Genomic DNA, 11,085 nt, shown 5'->3' on the forward strand with positions numbered 1-11,085 from the left:
CTTCACCAGGATACATGATTGTTCCTCCTCTGCTGGTGTTGTGCGTGGGTTGGACAATGTGCGTAGGGCGAGACCACCTATCAACCTCAACGTAGACCGCTCTCTGGCCTCAAAGTTCGTGATATTTTCACAAATTACTTTATGTCACCTGAGGGGGAAACGTCTTGGCAAGAGCATGCTGTGTCTATGTTATAATTTTGTGGTTTATGTATGTCTAAATATATATATTTCTACCCCTTCTGATTCTATGACTGTTTAATTGCATTGGTAAGCGTATGTTAGTTTGCTGACACTGTTTTTTAGAATTGAGACAGAGACGTAAAATGTAGCAGACAAATGTTTACTTGACCCTTTTTTTTGTTCCTTTTTTAAAGCAAAACATATTATTGCCATATGTGAACTGTGGCAATGTGGCAAATTGGCCTTTTTGCAGATGTAAACATTTTTACACAAACATTTTTTCATACATAGAAAAACAAAAAAACAACATAATGCCATACCAAAATGGCTAAATTATAAATTTTGGTAATTTGGGGAAGGAGAAGGCGGAAGACCAGCCTGTGGTTGCTGCTGGCTACTTTGCCCAACATCGCCCTGTGTGGGGGCATACTGTTGCCCATGATGTGGGTATTGTACTGCCTCCTGGGATTGGGCTTGGTACTGGCCAGAGTGAGACTGACCAGGGGCATCTTGTTGGGTCGGGTAGGCCCGTGTCTCATACCCACCAATATAGCCATGTCGTCCCCAACCAGGTTGGGACCAGCCTCCAACACTGGGTGGGAACAAGTGGCCATATTGGTGGGGTTGGCTATAGCTAGACATAATATGTGGCTGCTGTTGGTAAGGTTGGGGGAGGAAGGCGGTGAGGTGTAGGCCCACGTATTTGAGGATCCTCAGATCCTGCTTGAGCAAGCATGTGTGTGGGGTGTCTAAGGCGCATTAGATTTCTGGGTGAAAGCTGTCACCTCTCCAGATATTCAAATAATTCATATGGGGTATTGGGGTGTGTGCAAGCATCAAGCAGGATCTGAAAACATCCTCGAATACTGAGCCTCACCTCAAGGGAAAGGGCACGAAGATAAAGGGCCAGGCTGCGCGAGTATGCCTCCTTGCCATCATCATTATTGGCTCTAGCCAAATAGTTGAGGACCCCAGTATCCACATTTGTACGGGTATCTTGGGCAGGGATATGCCGCCTTCTTCTTCCTCGCCGGGATGGTCCAGCAGGCTGTCGGGAGCTCCGGATCTGGCCAGTTGGGCTGCTGCTCATGTTGCCCTGCTCCTCCAGTATGGCTGATGGTGCAGCAGCAGACGGTCCTGATGGTGGGGTTTGTGGTGCAGCCACTGGGTTTTTCTGACTGGATTCTTCACCCATGCTTCTTGTAGGGGGAGAAGATGGGCCAGCCACCTCATCCCCTGCAGACCCTGGATCAATGATGGGCTCTGTATCTGAGCCAGTTCCTCTCTCCGTAAGGTTGGAGTGAGTTCTGTTATGAAATAGAACGAGCCAAAAATAAATCAATATTTTTGGCCCTGTAAATTATCTGCGTAATGTGGTGTGAGGTATCTACTTACGGTCTCAGATCCAGAATAGGGGCGAGGAAGGAGAGCCGGTCATAATAAATATATTTGCGCTTTATGTGGCCCGCATCACCACTCCTGGACCGCTGCTGACTTTCCCGCCAGTACTAATCGCGGATGCTGCGCCAGCGTCTCATCACATCTTCCACTGCAATGTGACAGCAAAAATTCTCAATTTATCATATTTGCTAGGTCACATTTGCTACCAGTAGCCTAGGCAAGTGGCCTTCTAGGGTGTGTTTTCTACCCAGGGTGGCATATATAAATGGGGCATCCAGGCCAGATACACAGGGTCACAATAGTTCAGGTATCAAGTAACTACACTTAATAACTTGGTTGGCTAGGAGGATGAGGAGCTTGTGGTTTGGGCCAAATTATGGCAGTGTGAAACCACGTGTCACATCCAAATCTACCCGCCTCATGAGGCAAAAAGTACATGCACAGGAAGGGGGGGCTGATGCTATATGCATTTTTTGATGTGAGGTAATTTTAATGAGTTTTTGGGTTGTACTTACTCAGTTTCTGCTGCTCCTCATGTGGCTGATCACCAAAATCATGGAACATCTGGCGACATATGCGCCTCCTTTCTTGCCCGGTTGGCATAATGGGCATCACGTTGGTCCCAGAGTTCTGGCCGCTCCTGCACTAATACAATAAGCATCTCCACATTTAGGAAATATGGCGCCATGACGCTGCTGTACTCCGTGGAGATGTACTTCCTGGATGTCTGGACCGCTTTTTGAGCTCATTTGCATGTCTAGGCTTCTTGATGATGGATTGGCCCATTTCCTGTCACCAGCCAAAATACCTGCGTATTTCTCGCAAGTCACATGTGTGGTCCGTGTGTAATCCGTATTTTTTGTGCACCCATAGACTTGCATTGGTGTACTACGGGTGTAGTACGCTGACAAACGCAGCATGCTGCGATTGGCACGGACCGTAGAATACGGACGAGAAATATACGGCTGTTGGGAGCAAACCCATAGAGAATCATTGGTCCGTGTCTAATGCGTGCTTTTAATGCCTCTCACTCGGCCGTATTCCTCTCTAGTGTGACCCCGGCCTTACACTCTCACATGGGAGACCATCCTGACTGCTACATTAAAATAGGAAACAGATGTGAGGCTGATTACGGAAGTTTTGAATCCACAATTGATATCTCTATTTCACGAGCATTGTATCAAGCTAGCAAACTTATTGCAGAACATTGGCTAGACGCTCAACCACCGACAGATAATAAATAAGCAAAACAATATTTGGTTGGAAATTTGATAACATCTGGGGATCCTGATTGAATGCCCAGGCCTACCATCCGGAGAAATCCAGAGAGATAACAGATGGCAATTTCAGGCTTCAGGAACACTTGTAGTATCATCAGTCTAGGTTAAATGATACAAGTAGGGCCAGTACACATGCAAACTAATTATGATAACTGAATGGCAGATATTCTAATGTAATACACATCATAAAAAAATAATAATATGAATACAGATTTCTCTAGAGTGTTAATTTGGCGAAAATTTTGCAATTTTCCAACTTTGAATTTTTATGCCCTTAAATCACAGAGATACGGCACACAAAAAACTTAATAAGTAACATTTCCCACATGTTTACTTTACATCAGCATAATTTTGGAACCAAAAATTTTTTTTGCTAGGAAGTTATAAGGGTTAAAAGTTGACCAGCGATTTCTCATGACATCATTTTTTTAGGGACCACATCACATTTGAAGCCACTTTGAGCGGTCAGTATGACTGAAAACACCCAAAAGTGACATCATTCTAAAAACTGCACCCCTGACAGTACTCAAAACCACATTCAAGAAGTTTGTTAACTCTTCAGGTGCTTCACAGGAATTTTTTGAATGTTTAAAAAAAAAATGAACATTTAACTTTTTTAGAGAAAAAAAATATTTACGATCCAATTTTTATTTTACCAAGGGTAACAGGAGAAATTGGACTGCAAAAGGTACAGTATTGTGCATTTTGTCCTCAGTACGCTATACCCCATATGTGAGGGTAAACCACTGCTTGGGTGCATGGCCGAGCTCGGAAGGGAAGGAGCGCCGTTTGACTTTTTCAACACAAAATTGTCTAGAATTGAGATCAGACGCCATGTCACATTTGGAGAGCCCCTGATGTACCTAAACAGTGGAAACTCCCCACAAGTGACCCCATTTTGGAAACTAAACTCCCCAAGGAACTTATCTAGATGTGTGGTGAGCACTTTGAACCCCCAAGTGCTTCACAGAAGTTTATAAAAAAAATTAAAAAATATTTTTCACAAAAATGATATTTTTGCCCCCAATTTTTTATTTTCCCAAGGGTAACAGGAGAAATTGGACCCAAAAGGTGTGCAATTTGTCCTGAGTAGGCTGATACCCCATATGTGGGGTAAAAGCACTGTTTGAGTGCATGGAAGAGCTCGGAAAGAGCACCGTTTGACTTTTTCAGCACAGAATTGGCTGGAATGGAGATCAGATGCCATGTTGTGTTTAGAGAGCCCCTGATGTGCCCAAACAGTGGAAACCCCCCCAATTCTAACTCGAACCCTAACCCCAACACACCCCTAACCCTAATGGAAAAATAGAAATAAATACTTTTTTAATGTTATTATTTTTCCCCTAAGTAAGTGGGTGATAAAGGGGGATTTGATTTACTATTATATAGCGGGTTTTCATGTTTGGCAGCTGTCACATGCTAAAAGACACTTTTTATTGTAAAATAGTTTTTGCATCACCATATTTTGAGAGCTATAATTTTTCCATATTTCGACCCACAGAGTAATGTGAGGTCTTATATATTTCCATCACAGTCCCTCAAAAAATATGTATATATATGTATTTCATGTAGATCTCACTTGCATGTATACTCCTATATACTCATATCTGATATATACTATAATCAATTGATTAGAATGACCTAATAACCCCATAAACCAGACAAGTGCAAACCAGACAGCTCCTTGGTACATTCCAGACTCTAAAAAATAGGAACCAACACCAGATGGCCCAAGCTGATGTCTCGATTTTTGCTGATTAGCAGGAAAAGGCGACAGCTACTCATAAATTGCTAAATCAGCCATTTTGTTATGCCTTGACCAGAATCCTCCATATACTCAAACAGCCAATAACATTGAAGCTTGACAATATGGGAATCAACTAACCACCCCCTTCTATATGCAATTATAAAACCATGTATGTACAATAAACCATGAGTATTGATGGAATGTTATTCTGTCACTTTGGTTTACAGTCTCATTCTTGATTCTTGAGCGCTCAAAAATTCTCAGTCTAAGGCTAGTTTCACACTAGCGTTTATTTGACGCAGCGCACGGCGCCGCTAAGCCCCGCCCCCTGCCCGCCCCATCCGGTCATCGCCGACTACTATCGCACATGGACGCTTGAGATCTGTGCACCCTATCTTTAGCATATGGTGCGCAGATCGTGCGCTGGCCATGCGCTAGGATTTTGTCGTGCGCTGCGCACTTTTGAAGGTGCGCCGTGCGCACCGAAATGCAACATGCTGCATTCAGCGCGCACGGGCGCACCTTCAAAAGTGCGCAGCGCACGCCAAAATCCTACTAGCGTACGGCCAGCGCACGATCTGCGCACCCTATGCTAAAGATAGGGTGCGCAGATCGCAAGCGTCCATGTGCGCTAGTAGGCGGCGATGACCGGATGGGGCGGGCAGGGAGCCGGCAGGGGGCGGGGCTTAGCGGCGCCGTGCGCTGCGTGGAATAAACGCTAGTGTGAAATTAGCCTAATTGGGAACGGCCGCAGCACACACAGGGATAGATTTATCCTAACCAAATTTCCATAACAGGATGAGTTGACTTTTTTATTGGTACCATTTTTGGGCACGTGACATTTTTTTATCGCTCTTTATTCCGATTTTTGGGACACAGAGTGAACAAAAACCAGCATTTCATGAATTTCTTTTGGGGGGCGGTGCGTTTATACCGTTCTGTGTGGTAGTTTTATTCTTCGGGTCAGTACGATTACAGCGATACCTCCTTTATTTTTTATGTTTTGGCGCTTTTGTACAATAAAAACCATTTTATTTAAAAAAAATTTTGCATCGCTTTATTCTGCGAGCTACAACTTTTTTATTTTTTCGCTGATGACCCTGTATGGCAGCTCATTTTTTGCGGGACAAGATGACGCTTTCAGTGGTACCATGCTTAATTATATCCATCTTTTTGATCGCGTGTTATTGCACTTTTTGATCGGCCGTATGATGATTAAGTATCTTTTTTGCCTTGTTTTTTTTTTTTTGGAAGGGGTTCACTAAAGGGGTTAACTAGTGGGACAGTTTTATATAGGGCGGGTCGTTACGGACAAGGCGATACTAAATATGTGTACTTTTATTGTTTTTTTTATTTACCAAAAAAAGAATTAGGGAATATTTTTTCTTTTCTTTTTTTTAGGAATTTTTAAAAAATTATTTTTAAGTTTTTTTTTTTTACATTATTATATTTTCCCAGTGTGGGACATCACTGTATAGTGTCAGATCGCTGATCTGACACTTTGCAGTGCACTTTGTCAGATCAGCGATCTGACAGGCACTGCAGGAGGCTTTCTCAGCGCCTGCTCTCAGCAGGCACTTAGAAAGCCACCTCCCTGCAGGACCCCGAAGGCCCCCGCGGCCATTTTGGATCTGGGGGCCTGCAGGAACGAGCACATCTCATTGTTCCAAAGGGCTCAGGGAAGCACGCAGGGATTCTTCCCTATGCCCCCGGTACACTGCGATCATGTTTGATCGCAGTGTGCCAGGGGTTAATGTGCCGGGGTGGTCCATGACCACTCCTGGCACATAGTGCCGGGTGTCAGATGTGATAATCAGCTGACATCCAGTCACGATCAGCTGCACTCCCCCCGTGAGCGCAGGTGATCGCGATAATGTACTATCCCATCCACGGTCATATGGGCCCGGCTCACGTTGACGGGATAGTACGTCAAATGTCAGAAAGGAGTTAAGAAAATACCATTTCCATTTAAAATATTTTCCACATTAAGAACATGAAAAAGGCTTCTCTCCTGTGTGGGTTCTCTGGTGGCGATCAAGATGCGCTTTCCGGGTAAAACATTTCCTACATTCTGAACATGAAAAAGGCTTCTCCCCTGTGTGAGTTCTGTGGTGCATAACAAGATTACTTTTCCAGTTAAAACATTTTCCACATTCTGAACAGGAAAAAGGCTTCTCCCCTGTGTGAGTTCTATGGTGGTGCTCAAAATGCGCTTTCCGGGTAAAACATTTCCCACATTCTGAACATGAAAAAGGCTTCTCCCCTGTATGGGTTCTATGGTGTCTATCAAGATCCTGCTTCCAGTTAAAACATTTTCCACATTCTGAACATGAAAAAGGGGTCTCCCCTGTGCCCCTGTGTGGGTTCTCTGGTGTATAACAAGATTCCTTTTGTGTCTAAAACATTTCCCACATTCTGAACATGAAAAAGGCTTCTCCCCTGTGTGGGTTCTCTGGTGTCTATCAAGACGCTGTTTCCAGTTAAAACATTTCCCACATTTTGAACAGGAAAAAGGCTTCTCCCCTGTGTGGGTTCTCTGGTGGTGATCAAGATGCGCTTTCAAGGTAAAACATTTCCCACATTTGGAGCAAGAAAAAGGCTTCTCCCCTGTGTGGGTTCTGTGGTGTATAACAAGATTCCTTTTCCAGTTAAAACATTTCCCACATTCTGAACAGGAAAAAGGCTTCTCCCCTGTGTGGGTTCTCTGGTGATTAACCAAATCTGATTTCTGGTTAAAACATTTCCCACATTCTGAACAGGAAAAAGGCTTCTCCCTTGTGTGGGTTCTCTGGTGTATAACAAAATCTGATTTCTGGTTAAAACATTTCCCACACTTAGAACAAGAAAATCTGCTCTCTGCTGTTTGAATTGTTTGATGTTTAAGAAAAGACTTTTCAAGGGGAAAGCTATTTCCATATTCCGAACGTGAAAACCGCTTCTTTGATTTAGGAGCAGTTTGTTTTTTAATGCTTATTTTGTGATTTTGATTTTCCTTAGTAGTCAGTAATGAATCAGAAGATGGGACCTGTTTCAAAGGATCAGATGACAGATCTTTGCTGTGAATGGATGATGGTATATCTGGAGTAATAGCAATCACTTCAATTGTATCCTGTGTGATGTCAAGATCATCTGATTTAAAAATTGAAGATGTCAGCGTTCCCTCTGATCTTCTGGTACAGTCATCTGCTAAGAATAAAACCAATTATTATTTTTCAATTAAATATCCTCAAACTTAATATTTTTGAACATTTCTACTTAACTTGCCAATTTTTAATGACAGTTTATGTAAAAAATTTGAATTATTCACCAGAATGACAGTATCACAGTCTAATAGAAAGCCTCATAATATGAACCAGTAGTGTGTGGTGTTCAACTGTTTGTTCATTCTGCCTCCCAAATATCGAATAAAGAGTCACCAATGTTATTTAGACAAAAATATCAATAAAAAGTTCTACTCATCTCACAAAAAACAAGTCCCCACTCAGATCCATCATCAGTCAATGGAAAAATAGGAGGTTCCCACACTATTAGTGGCTCAAAGGTTCTTGAAAAGGAACATGGCTTCCATAAACCAATTCAGCAATATCCGCTCTCCCAAAGTCAAATTTCCCCCTCGCTGCTGAGTCTTGCAGTGTGCCCAAACCACATTTAGCATCCATGTATTTGGCAATAGTATAGAAAGAAGAACACTCTTAATTTACGATGTGTGTCTCCTGGAGCACAATCTGGGCACTGTGTTGGGTGATAAATGGTATATTTTGAATTTTTACTCTCCAACATCCACTGTGCGCTAATTACTGGAAATTGGCTGTGGAGTCAAAATTGTGACTACTTGTATAGATTAATTCACTGAGGGTTATACTGTCCAAAATGGAGTCACTTTATGGGGATTTCTAATGCTCGGTTCTTCTGACATTTTGACATATTAGGGCTTCTACAAATTCTGTGTCCCATCTTCTCTGGGAGCTGCTCCTATGATATCTGCTTATTCAGTCTGCAGGTGGCGCTGGTAGTGGAGGAGACATCAGAACCTGAAGCTCTGGGTGGTGCAGGCTCTGTCCAGCCACTAAGATTAAGGCGCCTACGACTTGTGGTACCATCCATTCTGGCAGTTAGGGTGTGTACGCTGTCCAGCTGGAGTAATCTGCTCCCTACTTCACCCTCCTAAAGTTCGGAGCATATTGTTGGAAGCTGCGAGATACAGGCTTGTTCTCCTCTGGTTCAGTCCTGGGTACTCAGCACCCGCCTTGTGTATTGGTTTCCTGTTGTGATCCTGGCCTGTTTACTGACGACTCTTGCATCTTCTCATTTTGTATTTTCTCTGCCCTCCCGGTTGTGGCCAGACTACCCGACTATTCCTCTTATCTCATACTACAGGAAAGCAAGTATCAACGTGGCCCAAGCCTAGGGGTCTGTGTGTAAGTCCAGATGGAGAGGGGTTAAAGAAGTTCATGGATGATGGGCAAGACAATAACACTTCTTCTGAAATAATCAAGCTGAACAGTCTGTTTAACCCCTTAAGGACCAATCCATTTTGTAGGTTAATGACCAGGCCTTAATTTTGAAATCAGACCACTGTCCCTTCATGTGCTTAGAACTCTGGAACGCTTCAACGGATCCCGCTGATTTTGAGAATGTTTTTTTCGTGACATATTGTACTTCGTGGTAGTGGTAACATTTCTTCAATATGACTTGTGTTTATTTATGAAAAAAACGGAAATATGGTGAAAATTTTTAAATTTTGCAATTTTCAAGTTTGTTATTTTTATACCCTTAAATCAAAGAGTGATGTCACACAAAATAGTTAATAAATAACATTTCCCACATGCTTACTTTACATCAGCACAATTTTGGAAGCAAAATTTTTTTTGTTAGGAAGTTATAAGGATTAAAATTTAACCAGCGATTTCTTATTCTTCCAACAAAATTTACAAAACCATTTCTTTAGGGACCATCTCACATTTGAAGTCACTTTGAGGGGCCTATAAGGCAAAAAAACCCAAAAGTGACACCATTCTAAAAACTGCACCCCTCAAGGTGCTCAAAACCACATTCAAGAAGTTTATTAACCCTTTAGGTGCTTCACAAGAATTGAAGCAATGTGGAAGGAAAAAAAAAAATATTTCACTTTTTTTCACCAAAATTTTTCTTTGGACAATGTTTTTATTTTGTCAAGGGTTTCAGGAGAAAATGAACTACAAAATTTGTTGTGCAATTTCTCCTGAGTACACCAATACCCCAATCTTTACACAAATACTGTTACGGGGGCACCACAGAGTATTCTAATGGGAGCCAACCTAAGCCTGTACTGGTTAAGTCATGAAAAACAAAGAAGAAAGGAACAGGCCATACAAGGGGATCACCAGAGACAGGAAAAATAGTGTACAAAATATTGAGGTTTATTGGACACAAAAAAAATGCAAAAAACATTAAAACTGTCGATAATTACGGGGCTCATAACAGGGCCAACCAGCTAAAACAAACTCCACAACAATAGAATATGAATACAGACCTAATGGCCATATAAGCAGCATACCATCTAGAAAATACCTCTACACAAGACTTATTCATATATACGATGTATAATCAAAATGGAAACATCATAGATTATAGTTGATGAGTGCCCACCTGGGCCACAATGCTGGCAGTCACCTGTAACCACACTACACAGAATACAAAAAGATATAAGCACGATAGCATGGGCAGCCTACCGATAAATAGTGCTTGAACGTTGCAAAGCATATGGGCACATGTGGCTAGGCACCAATGATGCGATATAGCGGTGCACAAAAGGTTAATGGTAAAAGCTGAAAGACACCATCTGTGTATAATAGCACAGAGTGGTGTTCATCTGGTAAAGGGACCCATGTGGAGAAGGATTAGGCAGAGCAGAGACCCGACGCGTGTCGCCACCCTCAGTGGCTTCAACAGGGGTACCTGTTCCAAGTCACCTGTGAGCTCTGTTATATACCTCTGTGAAGCCCTTGGGGGTTCAAAGTGCTCCCCACACATTTAGATAAGTTCCTTAAGGGGTCTAGTTTCCAAAATGATGTCACTTGTGGGGGGTTTCCACTGTTTAGGAACATCAGGGGCTCTCCAAACGTGACATGGTGTCCGATCTTGATTCCAGCCAATTTGACATTCAAAACCTCAAATGATGCTCCTTCCCTACTGAGCTCTGCCATGCGCCTAAAGTGTGGTCTTCAAAAACAAAGAAGAAAGGAACAGGCCATACAAGGGGATCACCAGAGACAGGACAAATAGTGTACAAAATATTCAAGTTTTTTGGACACAAAAAAACATGCAAAAAACATTAAAACTGGTCACACATGTGACACAACTCGATAATTACGGGGCTCATAATAGGGCCAACCAGCTAAAACAAACTCCACAACAATAGAATATGAATACAAACCTAATGGCCATATAAGCAGCATACCATCTAGAAAATACCTCTACACAAGACTTATTCATATA

At 42.5% G+C, this 11,085-nt stretch overlaps 1 protein-coding gene and 1 long non-coding RNA gene across 3 annotated transcripts; both read right to left on the reverse strand.

Moving 5' to 3' along the window:
• Positions 1 to 325: 325 nt before the first annotated feature.
• LOC141076433 (uncharacterized) lies at positions 326 to 4,881 on the reverse strand. Of its 2 annotated transcripts, XR_012227482.1 has the most exons (3): positions 2,097 to 4,881; positions 1,576 to 1,729; positions 326 to 1,487 (listed from the first exon to the last, which is right to left on the reverse strand). It is a non-coding gene; the product is annotated as an uncharacterized lncRNA (long non-coding RNA). The 2 variants fall into 2 exon arrangements; XR_012227481.1 differs by having other exon boundaries at positions 1,576 to 4,881.
• Positions 4,882 to 5,529: 648 nt separating this feature from the next.
• On the reverse strand, positions 5,530 to 8,712 carry LOC141076409 (uncharacterized). Its single transcript, XM_073563860.1, has 2 exons — positions 8,706 to 8,712; positions 5,530 to 7,791 (listed from the first exon to the last, which is right to left on the reverse strand). The coding sequence occupies exons 1-2, from the start codon at positions 8,710 to 8,712 to the stop codon at positions 6,545 to 6,547; spliced, it is 1,254 nt and encodes a 417-aa protein (XP_073419961.1). The 3' UTR covers positions 5,530 to 6,544.
• Between the last annotated feature and the right edge of the window lie 2,373 nt (positions 8,713 to 11,085).

This window comes from Dendrobates tinctorius, unplaced genomic scaffold, assembly GCF_039654945.1.
Source record: "Dendrobates tinctorius isolate UK_male_01 unplaced genomic scaffold, ASM3965494v1 ptg000404l, whole genome shotgun sequence".
NCBI classification, from domain to species: Eukaryota; Metazoa; Chordata; class Amphibia; order Anura; family Dendrobatidae; genus Dendrobates; species Dendrobates tinctorius.